Raw genomic sequence first — 22,353 nt, 5'->3', positions numbered from 1 at the left:
AACCGAATATTAAAAACAGTACAGCATCAAACATTAAAAACTTCTCTAAACAGGGGGGGCCCCAAGAGAGTGGGGCCCTTATTTAGCTTATATGTAAAACCAGCACTGTGAGGAAAGACAGATTGGGAAGTTACCTGAAAACCAACCTTCCTGACTTCCCACGAAGAATACAGCTAACCACTTGATGTCGCCTTTGCCATGCGCTGTAGCTGGCAGAAGCCCCAAAGGGGAAAACCCTAGCCACTGCTGTAGTGTTCGCCTTTGCATAGGAAGTAGGGAGGAAGGGGTGCAGCTTTCGAAATGGTTTTGCCTCTTCCAGAGCCTGTTCATCCTATTCGGAAGAAAGGTTTGGTCCTAGGGTATGGCACTGTTGGAGGAGTGCCAGACTTCCTCCTACTGGAAGTTTAAACACACAGATGCAGAGGCAGAGACATCAGTTGCTATAAATAAACTAGGTTAGTTTATTCTTCCTGAAGAATAAGAGAAGGATGAAACAATGATCATCTATATCTTGCAAACACCTATATCGGGGGATGCCAGAGAATTCTAGCGGAAATGGGAGAGGAAATTGTCAATGCTCGCTCAATGGTCTCATCTCTGCAAGAGAAATCAGTTAAATGAATATGATCGGTATTTGTTACTGCTGTTTTCTGTCTATGAACAGTACATAATTGACAACACACACCCCGGTGTTTCCTTTGCATTGGCATGACTGGTTTAGAATAACATACCGATGATTAAAGGATGTGAATTCTACCACAGTGGACAGCAAGATGGGGGAGAATACTGGATTTGCTGGAAGCTGAACTGCAGCAAAACGGAACCAGGGATGTCTTCCTACATCCTTGCATGAATCCCATGATATCACAAAATCTCACATTTCCGTTGTACTAGTGGCTGGTTTCATGTGGAGCAACTTTGCAACAATGTGTGCAGACCCAGGGACTGGCAACTCTGAAATTTCTGTATTCCTATTGGGCAGTTGGCTGTCTTAAAAATCAGCTGCAAGTTATGTTGAACTAAGGTCCTGTTGCTAGTTGGTCAGCTTCATATGTCAGGCTGACGTTGGGGACATCTGAGATGTACACCCTAGGGATTTTTGCATCTCTAGGTTATATCTGCCATGATCCATCATGTTGGACTAGACATGTGCTTGCAAAAGGCTCACTAGAACACCTGTCTGAGATTGCAAGAGAGAGAGAGGGCAAACATCACGTAGACCATGATACATGGCATTTATCTTAGTGGAATACAAGTTGTACAAGTTTGAGTTATGCGACGAACAGGTGGAATGCAGGGCATGTTTGTTTTCATTGTTTTTATTCTTCCTTGTGCCTCACCTTTCATCCGAATTGGTTCCCAAGACAACTTACAGACACAAAACTCCATGCTGACGAATCTTGGAAAGAAGTAAGTTCACTCGGGTGAAGGATAGCACTGTCACTCTGGAAAGATGCGTTTCAAACCATTTGCCCCCAAGCAGCGGCACCAAAACTAACCCAGCATAAGTTACGGAGAAGTTGTAGCTGCGATATTTTCAAAGTTTATATGAGACTTGACAACTGGCTAGCTTTACCTTGAATGCCAGCCCCTCTACCTTCAGTTTCATGTTGCCATTGTTTTAATTATTTCTGCTGCTGCTGCTGCTGTTTTAAAAAACCCATTCTTTTACAGGAGGAAGAATGATGAAAACATAACCTTGGAAACAATATGCCACAATCCTGCACAAAAGCTGCATGGGCACATTTTGAGTGACTACAATTCAGATAAATGTATAATGAAAGAGATGAAGGGAGATGGTGGTTTGCTGTTCATGTGCTCCTGCAAAGAGGAAGAATGCAACAACGAACTTATTTTCTCAGGTAAGCGTTTTTGTTTGTTTGTTTGTTTGTTTGTGTGTAAAGGTTTTGTTTTGAATATGCATTGCTCTTTTAATTTGCTCTCCTCCACTTACCCCCTTCCTGTTACGCTGTCGGGTGTGGCGTGCGGGTGGGGGGTTGTTGTTTTTAGGATATCCTCTTATAATAGAATTTCCTGTTATGAAACATCCTAACCTTTGTCACAGTAGAAAAGGCCAGAGGTGTTCCAGTAGGAATCAAAAATTGAGGAGCTGTTTTGTCACTTTGTCTGCCGTGTTAGTGTCACACATGCATGCTGCGTGATGTGGGCACGACATGCTTGCGCAGCACGCCGTGCGACTTGTTGCACTCCGCGTGGCTTGTGTACATGACATGCGCCAGCCTCCTCAAGCGTGCTTTGTAGCTGCGTGAGCCCCTGACGTCACATCCGGTGTGGGACTGGTGGGAACGACTTGCATAGAACGGCCTCATAGGCCAAATTAGGAGCCCCCTTGGGCCAGATTTGGCCCACAGGCTGCTGGTTCCCCACCTACAGAATATAGGCAACGAAGGAGAGAGACATCAACGCCAAGCCAAAATGGCTTATAATTTTATTGTTCTATTATATTTGTAAACCACTTTGAGGGTGTGTTTTCTTAAACAACCCAGCGGTATATAGATTCCGTGAAATGAATAAAGCCAAGGCAATTTGCCTGCTCAGTAAGGGTGAATCATAACGCTATAAATAGATTAGGAGAGAGTATGAAGCGGAGGACCAGGGAGGAATTGTGTGCTAAGCAAAAACTTATCTCAAGTCAAGATCGATGCAGTTTTTTTGTTCATCCTCTTTTTATTATTAGGAAGGCTGATATATTCTTGCAGAACCTCTGAACAGCACAAAAACCACAACAGAGGATTGCCAGGCTTATGTGGTGTTTTATAAGTTTACTCCTTCACGTTTTGTAAACCCCTATCTTTACACAGCCGGTAAAGACACTTGATGAGAGTACCTGAGGGAGGCTTAGGCTTTGATCTTGTCTGCAAAAAAAATTTAAACTTGCATTTTTTTATCTTGTCTGCCTTATTTAATGAAGTGCATTATCTCTGTGCTGGCAGGGCAGTCAGGTAGATAATGTGCTAGTAGCCAACTTTAATGATTTCTTTCATGTCTTTGCTTTCCCATCTCTGTAGAAGAAAACTACTTGGAAGGTACTTTATAGAAATGTATGAGAATTAAACAGGAATTTTGCAAGCACCTTTGCATGGGTTTGTTGGCCTTCTTCATGGTGGCACTGCATTAGTGGTGGTGAGACACAGAGGACTTCTGATTAGAGCCATAGAATTGTAGAGTTGGAAGGGACCACGAGGGTCATCTAGTCCAACCCCTCACAATTCGGGAATCTTTCGCCCAGCGTGGGGCTCGAACCCATGACCCTGAGATTAAGAGCCTTGTGCTCTACCATCTGAGCTATGCAGCCTGAAATGCAGTATTAAACCTAGCTAACTGAAGTAGGTGTAACTCTGCTGTATGTTGGTGCTTTTTAGTAGTTTTTATGATGTTGGGTTGTATTTAAATGTAGCGCTACACAGATTGTTCTCCTGTGAAAGGAGAATTCCATGCGCAGACAGAACAATCTCTCCATCTGCTGCCCCTGTGTACTCCCTAAATATGTTCTAGGTTTATCCCCAATCCTCCAGAATGGATTTGGAGATGGCACAAGGTAGGGCTAATACAGGCAAAGGCAAACTCGGCCCTCCAGATGTTTTGGGACTACAACTCCCATCATCCCTAGCTAACAGGACCAGTGGTCAGGGATGATGGGAATTGTAGTTTCAAAACATCTGGAGGGCCGAGTTTGCCTTTGCCTGCACTAATACTTGTCATAACCCCAAAATGGAGTTGAATGCTCCCCATTGGCTTTAATGATGAAGTGAGTGGTGATTTTATTTCATTTGTAACTTGTGTTATTTTTGCACATTGCTTTAAGCATTTTGAGAAGCATTTTGGATCCCCCACCTCACTGCTTTAACCTCAGAGGCTCTCCCTGTGCTTCTCCACAAACAGGGGGGAAAAAAAAAACCTCCAGAGTCCAAATAGGACTTGTCTCCAGAGTACCTCAGGCTCTGCGTTCGAAACCTATGGCCACCAGTGGGGTCTCCCTCCCTGGGATCCCTACTGCTACAGTGTGCCTCTCCCTTAGGCAACTATGTGGCTCCTTCGGCTTCGCTAACCAGCCCTTTGTATGACAGGAGAAACAGCAAACAGTTTCCTCTTCCCCAGGAAAGCTTTGTTCTCCCCTCTTTGTCACACCTCTGAAGGTACTGAGACACTGCCGAGTCAGTGAACGTTTAAGCACAATTAACTTTATTATTTAACTTATAAACATGAGTTTCTTTGGTTCTTAAAAGCACATATCTTCTTTTTATTTAACACAGTTTTCTTCATACAGCTCCTGCATCCCTCTTTAACACTCTACTCTCTACCAACTCCCTAACTCCCAACTGCCTAACCACCCCTCCCTCGCTCCCACAACCCTCTCCCCGAATTAACTGCCTCCCATTCCTTTTAAACTCCTGGCAGTCCCGCCCCTCAGGAATGGAATGCGTCATTTATCCAGGAGGTTGGGGTTTAACTCTCTGCACCCTGGAGTTCTTTTGCCCACCAGGCCAATCCATCACAGCCTGCACTAATACTTGTCATAACCCCAAAATGGAGTTGAATGCTCCCCATTGGCTTTAATGATGAAGTGAGTGGTGATTTTATTTCATTTGTAACTTGTGTTATTTTTGCACATTGCTTTAAGCATTTTGAGAAGGGGTGGGGGTGGGGAGAAGCAATTAAATTCTAAATGGATAAGCTCTCAACTGGACACACACAGGCAGTACTTTGACAAGGCAAACAGCATCTCTTCACTGATGGTGCCCCAAATGTAATGCACATTTTTCTTAACTTCATTAGCACGGGTGGGATCAGTGCCACTCCTATTTTCTCCCAAATGGATTGGGAATTGTACAACTCATGCATCCCTGCAGTAAGCCTCAGTTGTTTTTGCTTTCTCCGTGGGTTAAGCTTGTTACTGAAATTTGTGGCATGCTCTCTACATCTGTTTATTGTGTATTCTATGTGTAGAGCATATCAGAGGCTCACACTTTCCTTTCATATGTGGAGCAGAGACTGATAGCTTCTAATGTGTAACAAATTATGAAACACATAGTCCGGCTGTGCTTATTGCTGTGAGTCATCTCTGTTTCACTTGACTAATAGTAATTTTAATCATATGTCAGTGCTATGGGATCTGCATTCCAAAGCCAAACAACACACCCTTGTAGATTTTGGCTGGCTTCTTGCAGATTAGTCAGATTGTACTTGTTTTCTGCTTAAACTACACAAACCGGGTACAGTCGGCTTGTTGGAGTTATTTCCTGTCTCGGTGCTTGCAAAATTTGCCCCAGAAATACGCCAAAAAGCTGTGTTCTCATTTCTAGTAAGGCTGTTGTGTTTTGCAAAATTCCCCTGGAGTAGTTGCTGTTGCTCTGAAAAGGGATACCATACATTGCTTCCTGGAAAGACTTTAGTCAATCATCTATACAGTGGTAACCTCTACCTACGAATAACTCTACTTACGAATGTTTCTACTTATGAATGGAGCTCCGTCCGCCATCTTGGATGTATTTTGTTTTTAAGGGGAGGGGTCAGGGCTGCCCGGGAGGGGGTCCCAGCAAGCAAAATGGCTGGGGCAGATTCCACAGGGGGGTGTGCACTGGAACAACCGATCTCAGTGGTCACGGGTAGGAGGAGGAGTTACGCTAAGACCAGACCATGTCATTACCGAGGAGGCAGACTTAGTCGTTGTCTGAGGACTATCCCTGCCTCCAGGTCTGGTCCTGACCGGACGGATATTGGAATCAGCAAGGGATACCCACATGACCTGAAGGTGCTGCTGTGCAATGCCAGGTCGATGATGAATAAGACCACCGCCATTCACGACCTGATTGTGGATGGAGGATTTGACCTGGCATGTGTGACAGAGACCTGGTTGGAGGAAGCCGATGGGCCCGTTCTTGGCGCTGCTTGCCCACCAGGTTTCTCTTATGCACAGCAACCCAGGCCATCTGGGCGGGGAGGGGGGGTTGCAGTGATTTTTAGGAAGTCATTAGTTTGCACCAGGCGTCCTATTGGGAAGACCCAGTTCTCTGAGTGCATGTTCTGGAAGTTGGGCAATAGAGGCAGTACAGGATTCCTTTTGGTGTACCGACCTCCCCGCTGCACCAAGGATTCCCTGCCCGAGCTGCTTCAGGTCGTGTCGGATGTGCTCCTGGAGACACCTAGCTTGGTTGTCTTAGGGGATTTTAACATCCATGCCGACACGACCTTACAAGGAGCCGCTCGGGACTTCGTGGAAAGCATGGCCACCATGGGGCTGTCCCTGAATAAGTCTGGCCCAACTCATAGCCGCGGACATGCCTTGGACTTGGTGTTTACCTCTATGGATGTTGGTGATCTGACATTAAGTAAAAGCGAAACAAAAGAAGTGCCATGGTCAGATCACTTTCTGGTGCAACTGGACTTCTCCGCAACCCTTTCCCTCTGCAGGGAGGTGGGACCGATTCGGATGGTCCGCCCCCGCTACTTAATGGATCCAATTGGCTTCCAAAGAGTGGTAGGGGATGTTTTATCCCATGTCGATGGCCTTTCAGCTGATTCCCTGGTGGCCCGCTGGAATGCGGAGTTAACCAGCGCTATTGACTGTCTGGCTCCGAAGCGCCCTCTCAGATTGCATGGAGCCCGGACAGCCCCGTGGTTTTCCCCGGCGCTGAGGGCAATGAAACAGTCGTTGAGACGGCTAGAGCGCCGGTGGCGGAAAACTCATTTTGAATCAGACCGGACACGGGCTAGAGCTCAACTTCGAGCCTACCAAGTGGCAATGGCGACGGCGAAGAGGACCTTCTTCACCGTCTCCATCGCATCTGCAGAAAACAGCAGCAGGAGACTCTTCCAGGTGGTTCGCAATTTAGCGGAACCACCTGCTCCATCCGGGCCCAGTACGGGCCACATGATCTCCTGCAATGATTTTGCAAAGTTTTTTGCAGATAAAGTCGCTCAGATTCGGGAAGAGGTAGACTCCACCGTGGGAGCAGGGCCGGGGCGGGGGAGTGCTAGAGTCCTGTCTAGTCAAGTTTTGTGGGATCAATTTCAATCTGTTACCTCCGAGGATGTGGACAGGCTGCTTAGACGAATGAAACCAACCACCTGTCTCCTTGATCCTTGCCCATCCTGGCTTATAAAAGCTAGCCAGGAAGGGCTGGGCGATGGGCTTCGCGGGTTGGTAAATGCTTCTCTCCATGAGGGAGCCTTCCCAGACCCGCTGAAAGAGGCGGTTATTAAACCGCTTCTTAAAAAAACATCTTTAGATCCGGCCAATATGGCCAACTATCGCCCAGTCTCAAATCTTCCATTCTTGGGCAAGGTGATTGAGCGAGTGGTTGCGGAACAACTCCAGGCACGCCTGGAAGAAGCGGACCATTTGGATCCCTTCCAGTCAGGATTCAGGCCTCATCATGGGACTGAAACTGCCTTGGTCGCACTGGTCGATGATCTCCGGCGGGCTAGGGATAAAGGTAAGAGCTGTTTCCTTGTTCTGCTGGATCTCTCAGCGGCTTTTGACACCATCGACCATAACATCCTTCTGGACCGTCTAGAGGGCTTGGGAGCTGGGGGCACTGTCATGCAGTGGTTCCGCTCCTTCCTCCTGGGCCGTGTTCAGAAAGTGGTGGTGGGGGATGAGTGTTCAGACCCCTGGGCGCTCACTTGTGGGGTGCCTCAGGGTTCTGTCCTCTCCCCCATGCTTTTTAACATCTATATGCAGCCACTGGGAGAGATCATCAGGGGGTTTGGGCTGGGTGTCCATCAGTATGCTGATGATACCCAGCTCTACCTCTCTTTTAAATCAGAACCAGTGAAGGCGGTGAAGGTCCTGTGTGAGTGCTTGGAGGCGGTTGGAGGATGGATGGCGGCTAACAGATTGAGATTGAATCCTGACAAGACAGAAGTACTGTTTGTGGGGGACAGGAGGCGGGCGGGTGTGGAGGACTCCCTGGTCCTGAACGGGGTAACTGTGCCCCTGAAAGACCAGGTGCGCAGCCTGGGAGTCATTTTAGACTCACAGCTGTCCATGGAGGCACAGGTCAACTCCGTGTCCAGGGCAGCTGTTTATCAGCTCCATCTGGTACGCAGGCTGAGTCCCTACCTGCCCACTGACTGTCTCTCCAGAGTGGTGCATGCTCTAGTTATCTCTCGCTTGGACTACTGCAATGCGCTCTACGTGGGGCTACCTTTGAAGGTGACCCGGAAACTACAACTAATCCAGAATGCGGCAGCTAGACTGGTGACTGGGAGCGGCCGCCGAGATCACATAACACCGGTCCTAAAAGACCTACATTGGCTCCCAGTACGTTTCCGAGCACAATTCAAAGTGTTGGTGTTGACCTTTAAAGCCCTAAACGGCCTCGGTCCGGTATACCTGAAGGAGCGTCTCCACCCCCATCGTTCTGCCCGGACACTGAGGTCCAGCTCCGAGGGCCTTCTGGCGGTTCCCTCATTACGAGAAGCCAAGTTACAGGGAACCAGGCAGAGGGCCTTCTCGGTAGTGGCACCCACCCTGTGGAATGCCCTCCCACTAGAGGTCAAAGAGAACAATTACCAGACCTTTAGAAGGCATCTCAAGGCAGCCCTGTTTAGGGAAGCTTTTAATGTTTGATGGATTTCTGTATTTTAGAATTTCTGTTTTTTTGGATGCCGCCCAGAGTGGCTGGGGGAACCCGGCCAGATGGGCGGGGTATAAATAATAAATTATTATTATTATTATTATTATGTAGTTTTGATAGGATTTTTTCTACTTACGAATTTTTAGATAGGGTTGCTTCGACTTAATAATTTTTTCTCCCAATGCATTCCTATGGGATTTGACTTACAAATTTTTTCTACTTACAAATGTGTGTTCGGAACGCATTAAATTTGTAAGTAGAGGTACCACTGTATTATTAAAAGACTGATACTCTACAAAAGAAGAAGAAGAAGAAGAGGAGGAGGAGGAGTTTGGATTTGATATCCCGCTTTATCACTACCCGAAGGAGTCTCAAAGCGGCTGACATTCTCCTTTCCCTTCCTCTCCCACAACAAACACTCTGTGAGGTGGGTGGGGCTGAGAGACTTCAGAGAAGTGTGACTAGCCCAAGGTCACCCAGCAGCTGCATGTGGAGGAGTGGAGACTCGAACCCGGTTCCCCAGATTACAAGTCTTAACCACTACACCACACTGGCTCTCAAACGCTCAATCCTGCAACTTTTTTCTACACAAACCCACAAGGAGAGAACCAACCAATGTGTTTAGAGTGCAGTCACTAGCTCAACAGGTGTTAACTGAGCAGGAAAAGTGTTGGCTTTACATTGAATTGGGACGGAGGGGTGGGTTTGAGTGTGCTTAGGTTTGATAGTCATCTAGAAATGACCCAAGATGAATTAGAATTGACCATCCTTTCCAGCAAACCAGGGCAGCCTCCATCCTGGATATGTAATGCTCAGGGAGAAATGGCAGTATTCTGTAGTTTTGCTGGCAATTCCAGGAGATCTTCCATACCAGGGCTGGGCAATATATTGTCCATTGCTGGTTTGAAGTCCATTTTGTGATATCGCTTTCATAATTTTTGACATGGCAATATATCACAAATCATGATGTGTGTGTGTGTGTGTGTGTGTGTGTGTGTGTGTGTGTGTGTGTATGCGGGTGTGCGCATGCACTATGCAGAAATCACAATGTGGGGAAAACTGTGAAGCCAGCCAATGCCTCTCCATGCCTCCATCCTTATTTCAGACATCGTGATATATTGCAGTGTTTAGCTGGGTGATACATTACAAGGTTGAAGACCAGATACCGCCCAGCCATATTCCATATCACCTACGGTACTTCTGCGTGTTAATGCTCTGGTTCTCTTTCTCCCTTTTCTCTCTCCTCCCAGCAAAAAAGGCAAACCTGTTTCTTATTGCCCCCAAACTAATATACCTTATTCTGCTCTCCAGCTCTTGCCTCGAGACGTTTTGAGCTTTGGTGCTGCCTTCAACGGCTGGTGTTTGGGATGCTATAGGGAACTTTCCTCTAGGAAGTATTCAAGAGCGCCTCTCCAGATTTAGCCCAGGGTGTTTGTGCCTCCAGAGCAGAGTTTGGCTACTTAAGAACATGCTCAGATGAAATCCCAAACTTCCTTTTGCAGCACTTGCACTCCCTCCATAAGACATACTGGCACATTGTCATCCCGCTTTCATTGTTGTGGATTAGTGTTCCTCTTAAATGGAAACAGCCCCTTTGGGTTGCTCGCCTGGTTAGCCATGGCAGGAAGACAAACGATTTTTACAGTATCAGACATGCGGTTTCCTGTCTGTGTTTAACTCTGAGCAGAACATTGTGGCCAGCTGGTCCTCTGCTCCTCCAGACAACTGGATAATAGCCTGTAATAATTTTGTCTTTTGGACTGTCATCCAGATGTACCCTTCATGTGGCTCTTGTCTTGTGCATGTGTGCTCTTGCTGCTATAGTGGGGCGTGCATTTCCCTGCATAGACTCTCTGCTGTATTTAATTCAGATAAGATTGGGCCATGCGTTTTGTCTATAGCCGAGGTAGGGGTCCCATCCCAGATATTGGATTGCAACATCCATTATCCCTGACCATGCTGGCTGGGTCTGACGGGAGCTAGATTTAAACAACTACTGGTTTGTCAATACCAGCAAAGTGAGTTGCCCTCATGTGAATGTTCTTTGAAAGCGCTTTGTTTGGTTGGGGATTTTGCCCCCAGCTTCCCCCCTCCCCCAACTGTTTGTGTGTATGTGTATATATGTGTGTACAGTGGTACCTTTGTTCTTGAACTTAATCCGTTCCAGGAGTCCATTTGACTCCCAAAACCATTCGAAAACCAAGGTGCGGTTTCCAATTGGCTGTAGGAGTGTCCGTCCTGCAGCCAATCAGAAGCCGCGCTGGACGTTTGGCTTCTGAAAAATGTTTGCAAACCGAAACACTTGCTTCCGGGTTTGTGGCGTTCGGGAGCCGATTTGTTCGACAACTTAAGCCATTCGAGAACCAAGGTACCACTGTATTTTTTTCTTAAAAGCGTACTATCAGCTTGAAATGCCAAACAGTTAAAGATATGGCCAGCATGACAAAACCGCTTCTGGCGAACCAGAGCAGCACACGGAAACGCTGTTTACCTTCCCGCTGTAGTGGTACCTATTTATCTACTTGCACTTTGACGTGCTTTCGAACTGCTAGGTTGGCAGGAGCTGGGACCAGCAACTGGAGCTCACCCTGTCGCGGGGATTCGAACCGCTGACCTTCTGATCGGCAAGCCCTAGGCTCTGTGGTTTAACCCACAGCACCACCCGCGTCCCTGAAGCACTTGCTTATGTCTAAATAAGCAGAAAGGTGTGTTTGTTTGTTGTGTAGAGACATAAAATCGTGAGTGCAGAAAGAGATTCTGATTTCTCAAAGACGCTAGCAACAGGTGAGTTACAAAGGAACTGCCATCCTTAATCTTGTGGAAGTTGAGATTTCTAACCCTCGTCTCTCTAAAGGCACATTTCTCCATGTTTAAATATCATTGTCGGTAATCGTTATTGAGAGCACCCAAGGAACTTGACATTGAAAATATTTGCAATGGGTAGAATTAAATCTAAAGACTGCATGTCCCGTAGATTTTTATTTTTAAACTGACACCTTTTGGGTGGGTGGGGAAACGGGAACTCGGCATGTGCTGTAGCAAAATGGATGTGATTCATTTTGATAATGGCAACTTTTAACCACACTCTGTGAGTCAGTGAGATGCTCTTTTAAGCATGCACAATCCCATGTTGTTAAATGTTATACTGAGATGTGGAGTGGTGGTGGGGACTTGCATGGGGAAACAGATTTGAGACTGAGTGGTATCTGTTGGTTTAGGTTTATGGGCTTTCTTTGCCAAACCAAATTGTGTCAGTCTGGCAGACGACCTGAACAAACTGGAACTTGGAGTGCGGTGGTATTACAGTGGAAAACCTTGTCTTCAAAAGCAAAGTATAATGCCAATGTGCTTTTAGTAGCTCTTTATATAACTCTTTTCAAGGAAATGTCCCGATTTTGGAAGGAAAGGCTAAGAGAGAACATTTCTTTCCAAAATGGGGATGGGGAGCAGCAAAAAAGTAGAAATTAGGTGTGAATTCTATGTGGCATGCCGAACAGCAGACATATGCCCCCCACCCCAAGAAGTTTTAAGTTGCTCCAAATCTCCATATTCCTTTTAACTTCTGCCCATGCCTTGATATAATTGTCTTGGTAAAGGTTTATGTTTTTAGTAGTTAGCGATATTCCCAAGTATTTTATTTTTTGACAAATTTTAAGATTTGCTATCTTTTCGATTTCTTCTTTCTCTGCCGGAGAAAGGTTTTTCGCCATAAGTTTGGTTTTACTTATATTCAGTTTGAATCCTGCTACCTTTCCATAATTATTGATTATTTCCAAGGTTTTTACTAGACCCTCTTTAGGGTTTTCGGTTGTAATAATAAGATCATCCGGAAACGCACGTAGTTTATATGTATTATTTCCCAGTGTTATGCCCTTAATATTCTTTTCATCTCTAATTTTCTTATTTAAAACTTCCATTACTAAAATAAATATAAGCAGACAGCCCTGTCTTGTCCCTTTGTTGATTTCACATCCTTCTGTTATGTTCCCATTTATTATGATTTTTGCCTCCTGTTTTGTATAAATAGCCTGAATTCCATTACAGAATGAGTCTCTGATCTCCGTATGCCACAGAATGGTTATCATGAATCTCCAAGAAATATTGTCGAATGCTTTCTCTGCATCAACCGCCATTGAGATAGATGGTTTATCAATTCACAATTCCAGATATTCCAGGACATTTATAATATTTCTAATGTTACTCTGCATTAGCCAGCCAGGGAGAAAGCCAGCCTGTATTACAATTTGGAGGATTTTTTTCAATCTTTCGGCTAAGATATAAGCGTTTATAACCATTGTTCAACATTTATAATCGTTGACGCTCTTTTTTTTGTCGCTCCAACCCCACCCCCTGTGTGTCCAGTCACTATCTTGAATTAAAGAACAAGTATTGCATAATTTTCCAGGAGGAATTTGTAAATCTCGTGTTTATTTATTATTATCATTATTATAGATGGGTTTCTTTAAAAAAAACCACAAATATATATACCAAATATATATACCATAGTTGCATTCCTGCATAACCAAAGCCTATAAAAAAACCAAGTCTCTTTAAAACTTAACCAGTTCACAATGAATGGGGGGCTACTCCTCTGGCTGCATTCACATGGCCTCTTGTGGTTTATCCATAGTTGGTGTGCACTGCTGAGTCACTGACTTCTGTTTCACCCCTTTCCTGTTGCAAGCAGTGGTTTACCGTTGCATTACAAATGTGGGCAGCATGTCAAAAAGCGTGTTGGGGACTAGTTCTCTAGCCTCCTTAGCTTATTTCTTAGTTTTCTGTATATTTCTGGCAGGGTGAGGTGCTGAGTATTCAGACATGTGATTTTCCATCATCTCTCTGAATTGCTTCACTCTTGAGAAGGGCCTACCTTCTCATGTGACTTTTCTGAACACGTAGCTTAGTTTGAAGTCTTAACCTGTCAGGAGCGTTGCTTGGAAACTGACTTTACAGGCACCTCAGCTGAGCCGGAGAAATTACTTTTTTTAAAACAGTGTGTTGGATTGTCATGCAAATTGCCTACATGCTAAACATAATTTGCCCAAATGTTCGTCATTTGTAGTTTTCGGGCAATTTGGCTAAACAAATCATTGCCGGTGTATTGATTTACTGTAATGCTGCAGAATACGGTTTGTTCTCAGAGCGACATGATCTCTCCTCCCCCCACCCATTTATGGCATTATGTATGCTTCAGAAACAACCAAGGTGAACTACTAAGGCTTTTAGATGCTCGAAAAGAGTATGGAAAGGTAAAAAGCAGGGGAAAACATTTCACAAGCAAGGGGCAATAGGAAAGGAATTTAAATAATTTCCTGTGTACCAACTTAGCACTGCAACTTGCTTATGAGGCCACCCTTGGATTTCAGTTTAACCTTGCCATGTAAGTGTTAATGAGTGGAGAGGATTGGATTATCCAGAGCATATAAATGCATTCAAGCGCCTATGCATTCACAATAATTCTAGACTGAATAATGTCCCAAATAACAGAGAGGGATATGATATTTAATTGGGACGTGGGTGGCGCTGTGGTCTAAACCCCTGAGCCTAGGGCTTGCTGATCAGAAGGTCGGAGGTTCGAATCCCCGCGCCGGGATGAGCTCCCGTTGCTCAATCCCAGCTCCTGCCCACCTAGCAGTTCGAAGCATGTCAAAGTGCAAGTAGATAAATAGGTACCGATCCGGCAGGAAGGTAAACGGCGTTTCCTTGCGCTGCTCTGGTTCATCAGAAGCGGCTTAGTCATGCTGGCCACATGAGTCATGACCCGGAAGCTGTACGCCGGCTCCCTCGGCCAGTAAAGCGAGATGAGCGCTGCAACCCCAGAGTTGTCCGCGACTGGACTTAATGGTCAGGGGTCCCTTTACCTATATGATGTTTGAGAAAGGTGGTGTCCTGGCGAACCAGACAGTGACAAATGAGGGGGTACAATAAATTGGTGGTGTGAATACCATATTTTCCCATGTATAACACGCCGCCGTGTATAAGACGACCCCTATTTTTTGGGGCTCCAAATTAAGGAAATGGGGGGATTGCCCAGAGTTGTTGCACTTTTTTGGGGGGGATTGCTGACAATCACTCACCCTCCTGAATGCCGCTGGCAATCACACGCCTCAATGAAGCCACCGATCGCCTGCCTACTCACCGCCAGCAGCTGCCAATTGCCCGCCCAATTACCGCCGCAGCAGCCAATTGCCAGCAGGTCACCTGCCCAATCGCCGGTTTCAATGTCCTGCTCGTGGCTGCCACTGGCTGCCACCAATTGCCCATCCCCCCTCTGCACTATCCATGTGTAAGACGACCCCCAATTTTTACCATTTTTTAATAATAAAAAACACTGTCTTATACACAGAAAAATACGGTGTTTGTTAGATTTTGGAAGGTGGGCTGAGTTATCAACGGTAACTTCCTGTGCACCATTAGGATTGATGGTCACTAAATCATAATTGAGAACAGGACTATGAATGGTTGCTAGTCATTATGGCTGCATCCTACAAGATGCCACCCACTTCCAAGGGATACAGGATACATCCAACATTGGCAGTTTCTGCTGGAAAACAGGCCATGGCTCCTTGGAACGTGGGCGGCACTTGCCTTTACACCTCCCAAAGTAAATATTGTTATTTTTTTTGCTCTGAATTGTATCATCAGTTTTAATTCAAATAAAAAAGTGTGCCTCGGCTGTTGAGAACTTGGGAAACTGCGCTCTTGATTATTTTTAAGGATGGATCATAAGTGCAGTGTAATTTCCTTTAGAGCTGGAATTTACAATATTCATTCACTAACGTCATTCCAGGAAGTACCACGTTAAACCTCAAGCGTTAAAAGGGTTGCAGCCTGTTACTTGTACGAGTCTGCTCATTTGGTTTGTGTGTGTGTGTGTGTGTGTGTGTGTGTGTGTGTGTTTTATATAGTTCTCAGTTCTGTTTATAAGGCTTTGCGCCAATGGCCTTAAAACATCCTCAACAGTATGTAACTGTAGGTCAAACTGATCTTTACCACAATCGGAAGGGACCCTGCTAGCCATATGGTCGCCTGTAGATCGCCAAGTTTGGAAACACCTCACAAATGGGCCTTTTCAGCTGCAATGCTGAAATACTCTCCCAAAAGAAATTCTATCTGATGCTCCAAATGTCTTCTAAAAACCCAGTTGCTCTCCTAGGCCTGTTTGGACGATTGAGAGTGCTCTCCTGCTTAGGTGCCATTTGAATTCATGGAATTGTAGCAAAGCATTTATTGCATTCTGATCTTTATTTGTACTATTTTATTTGTCTGCATTGTATTCTGATTTTTTTTAAGTTTCTACAAATGGTAAGGATTGGGGGACTCTACCAAAAATGTTACAGTGGTGTATACATTTTCTTAATAAATTATCAAATGCACGCCCCATAAGAAGGACTTTGGTGGATCAGGTCTAGTGTACCTCTGTGTTTTGTTTTTCATTTTTTCAAAATACTGAAATGGGAGAGTGGGAAGAGGAATCTCATTTATGAGGATAACTCTCATCCTTGGTACTGAATTCTATAAAATGAAATAATCTTTCCCTGGCTGACACATGTGATAGAAATTGCACTGCTTAGACAAAAGTCTTTAACGCTGCAGAGTTGTCACAGAAGAGATTTCAATAATTGCAGGTGGATCTAAGGTGTAACTAAAACTGGCAAAACAGTAATTTTGGGAACTTACGCAGGATCAAACCAGAGGTGAATATAATAATGGAGGTTAATGTGTATCATCTGGGGAAATGTAGCCAGTCTAGAGTGATTGATTTGTTCCAGAAAATTATTAGTGAACAGTAACAGATAACGCTAAACGTATACAAGTTGAAGGATACTAGTTATACAAGTTAGAGGATACATTTTATATCTATCGTCTTGTTCCTTAATAATTTATCAGCACTCAACAAAGCAGCCTTGGATACTTTAATATTAATCTGTTGCAGTTTTAACATCTGCTTACAACTGGTTTATACTCTGCTACGATAGGTCCATCTGTTATAATAGTCCATGAGTGTTATTACCAGAGTACCAGTATGATTCACTAGCCCCAAGATTCCCTGTCTCTAGGGGCAACCCCTACGCTAAAACCCACAAAAACTCCGGAAGCAAGAGAATCAGTAGTGCGATGCGAACACCGAGGCTACAGTTTCTAAATATACTTGCCTAGTCAGCTTTTCAAACACATTCCAGTTTGCAGCGCATTGAGAGTCGGAACAGACAAGTGTGATGGCTGTCTTTGTACACACCTGAATTCAAAGCAAGGAAGTCCAACAGAACTATTTTTGTTCCATCGTTTTCTTTTCCTTCTCGCCTGATGTTCAGTTACACCAATCCAAAGCTCTCGAAAAAGAGTATTTTGTTATTTAAACAAAAGTACATGAATTTGACTGGCTTGGGCTTTAATTCTGGACACTGTTTCATTTCCATAGGCATACTTAACGTGATTAAGAATGACTTGCATTACTGTTACAGCTTTGCATATTGGAGGGTGGGGAGATGAGAGAGATTTTACCACCAACACTTTTTTGGAGGAAAGCTTCCTTTGCTGCTGGACTGTGTTGGAGGGTCAAGGGCAATTGCTATATGAAAGTGGAAGATCACAGACAGGAGATTACATAAGGAACAATGTTGGAAGCAAAATAAAAAAATTCCTTCAGTAGCACCTTAAAGACCAATTAAGTTTTTATTTTGGTATGAGCTTTCGTGTGCATGCACACTTCTTCAGATACACTGGAAACGGAAGTATCAGACCCTTATATATATATACAGAGGGTGGTGGGGGTGGGTGGGAATGGGGAATGGGGGGTGGGTGGGAATGGGGAATGGGGGGTGGGTGGGAATGGGGAATGGCTGATGGGAGTGGTAAACCTGTGGATGGCTGTTAACGGCTGCTGATGGCTGCAATTAGTCCTGGGGGGAAAAACAAGGGCTGAGGTGCTAAAGGAAGCTTGATCATGCATAATGAGATAAGTTGGAAGCAGTGTGTGATAATGACAAAAACCCATGTCTCCCGGCACCCTGCCATCACGTTTGACCAGGAGGCCCTGTTTCATGACAGTGGAATTCACCTTTCGGACATGGGCATTGATTTTTGGCTGGCCAATATCGTAGAGGGCATTAAGTGTTGGTTGCAGGTATGAGGGTTTTGGCGGTGAGCCTTTGGCTCAATTGGCGGTTAGGCATTGGGTAAGCCTTATTATGGGAGGGAAGGTTGTTCCTCTGACTGCCCCTCCACGTGAAGGGTATCCCGTTAAAGAGATCCGGGTGTGTGGTTGCTGTCCGAAGCCTGGGCGTGGGCTAGGGTCATGCCACGACCCCAACAGTGACCCTGGGGGTGCTCAATTGATGTACATCATAGGGCTCCCCCTTCTGGTGGTTGACCCTTAAGAGACTTCCTGTAGCCGGACAGGAGTCAGGATATAGGCTTGCTTCACCTAATTGCCTAAGCTCACATCTGTAACCAATAAAGTGGTGGCCTTATTTATCCCATTAACCCAATATACTTGTGTTTGTGTATTTATTTGGGGGGGGGGAGCTAGGGGGTCTGGGGCCTCACCACGCAAGCAGGACCTGAGCCCCCATTTGGGATTCCCAGCAACTGGTATCTAGAAACAATGGCTTTGATCCAGATTCCGTCATACTTCCTTAGACTCTGAGCTTATCCACACATTTGCTTGTCCTGTTCTTTAAAAACATAGGTCCAAGCGGTTTTCTGCTTGTCCCGTGCTTTCTAGGCTCTGGTCTGGGCAGTTTTGCCACCACTGCTTTCCCCCAGAAAACTCGCTCTTTAGTACTAAATTGGAACAAATAGCTATTGGCAGAAAATCTGATTTCTGTTTCTTCCTATTCAGCACTAAACCATGGGTTTTCTTGGGGGAAAGTGGCGAGGTGAACAGAAGTATGAATGAGCCTTAACTCAAGTCCCTTTGATTTCAATGAGTCTGTGTATGCACCTGTTGAATTCAGTGAAGCTAATAATAATAAAAATAATATTTATTTATTTATTTATACATACATACCCCGCCCATCTGGCTGGGTTTCCCCAGCCACTCTTAAATCCCATATATGTGGATATAGGATTGCGGCCAAAGTCTGGATCTAACTCCATATCCTAAATTACGGCTAGGGAGTCTTTTTCAGCCTAAAGGCCAGATCTAGTACTAACCCACCCTCTGTGGGCCATTTTTGACAGATGATTCTGATTTCAACCTGCCTGTGGTTTTTCGAAAAAAGCCAGCAGCTGAGACTTGTATCCAGGATGAGCCTCTCTTCTTGCTGCCTTTTAAAGAGCATGCGGGGCTCATCACTGAGCCTAGCACTAGGGTTCTTAATGCTAAAAACAAAGATGAGAGATCTTTGATCTTGACAATTAGTGCTTAGATCGAAGATACCAGGTTCCTGTGCCTGGCGTCAGATAATTGACAGGTGGTGTCAGGGCCCGATTTAGGTTTGATGAGGCCCTAAGCTACTGAAGGTAATGAGTCCCTTTTTTATATATATATAGATATTTATTAATTTTCACAATAAAAAAGAAAGGGATTACAGAAAATTGAAAAGGGTGGGGGAAATACAAAAACCAAAAAAACCCAAAAATACAGAAATCAGAAAAAACAGAAAAAAACACAGAATAAAAAAGTAAAAAACTGTATAACTTATCTTTATCACAATGTATATTGGGACCTCCTCGGGTTCCCATCCCTGTGTATCTCAAACACACTTCTAATTTAGCAAATTCTACCTCTAATTATTCACTTTTAATACAAAATTTCTTATTTTCTATACTAAAATAACCTCTTCACCTAATCCACAGGTTTATTTACCACCTAATTTCTATTCTTAAAATATTACTTTAACATAATTTTTTAAATACAATTTAAAATCTTTCCACTCTTCTTCAATTGCTTGTTCTCCCTGGTTGCGGATTCGTCCAGTCATCTCTGCCAATTCCATAAATTCCATCATCTTCATCTGCCATTCATCAATCGTTGGTAACGTTTGCTGCTTCCAATATTTAGCAATCAAAAGTCTCGCTGCTGCGGTGGCATACATGAAAAAAGATACCTTTCTCTTGGGAATCTCCTTCCCCACAATGCCCACTAGGAATGCCTCTGGTTTCTTCACAAATGTGCCTTTTAGCACTTTCTTAAGTTCATTATAAATCTTATTCCAGAAGTCATTCACCAGTGGACATGTCCACCACATGTGGTAAAATGAGCCTATTTCTTTCTTACATTTCCAACATTTATTATCGTTGTTGTGGTAGATCTTTGCTAGCTTTTCTGGTGTAAGGTACCATCTATACATCATTTTCATTATATTCTCCTTTAATAAGCTACACGCAGTAAACTTAATATTTTCCTTCCACAACTTCTCCCAGTCCTCCATCATAATATTGTGTCCCACATCCTTTGCCCACAAAATCATAGCATTTTTAGTTTGTTCATCTTTTGTATGCCATTCTAGCAGCAATTTGTACATTCTCGAAAGTATTTTTGTCTTAGGTTCTAACAATTCTGTTTCCACCTTTGACCTCTCAATTTGGAAACCAATTTCTCTATCCATTTTAAACGCTTCATTTATCTGGTGATATTGGAGCCAATCATCCAATTTACCTTTCAACTCCTCATATGTTTTTAATTTAAATTGGTCTCCATCTTGAATCAATAAATCTCTATATTTCAACCAACCGGTCTCCATATTTAACCTTTTACGAACCTTGGCCTCCAGAGGCGAGAGCCAATTTGGCGTTTTTCTTTCTAATAAATCTTTGTATCTGGACCAAACCTTGAACAATGCATTTCTAACAATGTGCCTTTTAAAGCTTCCATGGGCCTTAACCTTATCGTACCACACGTATGCATGCCAACCATGAACATTGTCATAACCTTCTAAATCCAAAATATTAGCATTTTCCAATGTAAACCACTCTTTCAACCAGCAAAAGGCAGCTGCTTCATAGTAAATTTTAAGATCAGGTAGAGAGAAGCCTCCTCTTTGTTTATCATCAGTCAGTATCTTATATTTAATTCTTGGCTTCTTCCCTTGCCAGATGTTTTGGACTACAATTCCCATCATCCCTGACCACTGGTCCTGTTAGCTAGGGATCATGGGAATTGTAGGCCAAAACATCTGGAGGGCCGCAGTTTGGGGATGCCTGTGCTATATGGTCATTTATGGACCTAATAGGTATCTAAAGCCATTTGCACATAACAAAATATGTATTTTATCAATACATAAGTTGTTGAACTTATCTTATATTTTGGAAATGTACTTCCATTTTTTTCCTTTGGGGGGGAAAGAGAGTGGGGCCATTTGGGGCAAGCACTGGGTGCTGTGGCTTGCCCCAAATGGCCTTGCAAGCCAAAGTCAGATGCCTGGTTAGACCCAGGGCCGAGAGCTTTCCCTCCTGTGTCCTAAATCAAGGTTTTGAGCCCTGGAAGACCTGCTCCCTGCCTTGCAAGCCTTTTCCCACCTGGCCTAAGAGGGAGGGGTCCTGACTGACTCCAGCTACAAAAGCTGAGGCTGCTGAACAGACTATTGGGTTTTCTTTAGGGACTTTGTTGCTGTTTGTGGTATTAAATTTGTGTATCTTTGTTTTAGACCTTGTTGTGATCCATGTGGAAAAGGTTTGATTTGGTTGTGTACTTTTCAGTGTTCCATTTTTTTAATGACTACTTTTGTTATGTTTGCATCTTTGTGTATTTTTTTTCACGTTGAAAGCCACGTTGAGCATGGTTTTAACCATTGAAAGGCATCATACAAATAAAATTATGCTTGTATGTTGCCGTCTATGCCTCTGTTCTATGTTATGTTTTAAATTGATTAATAAACTTGATTTTTTAAATTGAAAAAAAAAATTATGCTTGTATGTATGTAAGCCAATAACTTCCTTTCAAAAAAGGCCATCGCCAAGGCAATGCATCATTAACCAAGTAGCCCTAAAGATCTTCAAAGCAGGACAGGTGTGATGTTATTCCGTTGTTCAAGAAAACTGCTTAGTTGCTTCAAACACAAACTACTGTAGTTTTCTCTCTCTCTCTGCTTGCTCCTTCCTGTCCCTTTCCCACTGCTAGTCCTCACTTCCTGCATGATATCTTTCCTCTCTTAAAGTGACAGACACTCACAGGAGCTATTTAGAGATGAATCTGGGCTTTGCTTGTTTTGTGACTCGCTGCTGAAAATGATGCATTCATAGCAAATTTTTGGTGTACTATTCCGTGCCAAGGAGCAGGGTCAGCCATCATGGGGCAATGGGAGTACCCAGAGCTGGGCAACAACTGCCCCTTCTCTCTCACAATCCCAATGTGATGTCCAGAATTCAGCCTAGAGGACAAAACAGTTCCTGGGCTACGTGCAACAAGCTAAGTGTGTATTGCAGTGCATCTGCTGCTTGGCAAATGCCATGAAAGTGGTTCATAAAAGCCAGCAGCTGCCATGCTGAAATCCTGTGAAGCCCAGTTGAGATCAATGAAGCTTTCCATCTGAGACCCCATTTAAAGTGGATGGATATTTTCGCTAGGCCACTAAATGTTGAGTAGTCATACATTTTGGGTGACATTAAATAGGCCAGGAACCACCCCCACCCCCCAGTAAGTGTCCATGCTGAACCCATCATCCCAGGGACTGCAAATCTTTCTTTAATTTCAGACAATTCCAGCAAGAGGGGGAAGTGTTAAGCCTTTCCTTTTTTGGCCATTCTCCAAGCAGTTTTTCTTGTACAAAAAAAGGGGGTGTGCCAGGCTGTGGTTTGTTTGTTT

The 22,353-nt window shown here is 44.2% G+C and overlaps 1 protein-coding gene across 2 annotated transcripts in view; it reads left to right on the top strand.

Annotated features, from left to right (window-relative positions):
- The window catches only part of TGFBR2 (transforming growth factor beta receptor 2), a 77,362-nt gene that overhangs the window by 29,113 nt on the left and 25,896 nt on the right, over window positions 1-22,353 (top strand). For both annotated transcript variants that reach the window (XM_035130371.3, XM_088654241.1), the window contains exon 3: window positions 1,675-1,862. In XM_035130371.3, coding sequence (XP_034986262.2) covers window positions 1,675-1,862 — 188 coding nt within the window. The remainder of the gene's footprint in view (window positions 1-1,674; window positions 1,863-22,353) is intronic.

The sequence above is a fragment of the Zootoca vivipara genome, chromosome 11 (genome assembly GCF_965207765.1).
Source record: "Zootoca vivipara chromosome 11, rZooViv2.hap1.1, whole genome shotgun sequence".
In the NCBI taxonomy this organism is placed as follows: Eukaryota; Metazoa; Chordata; class Lepidosauria; order Squamata; family Lacertidae; genus Zootoca; species Zootoca vivipara.
This window is presented reverse-complemented; position numbering and strand designations above follow the sequence as displayed.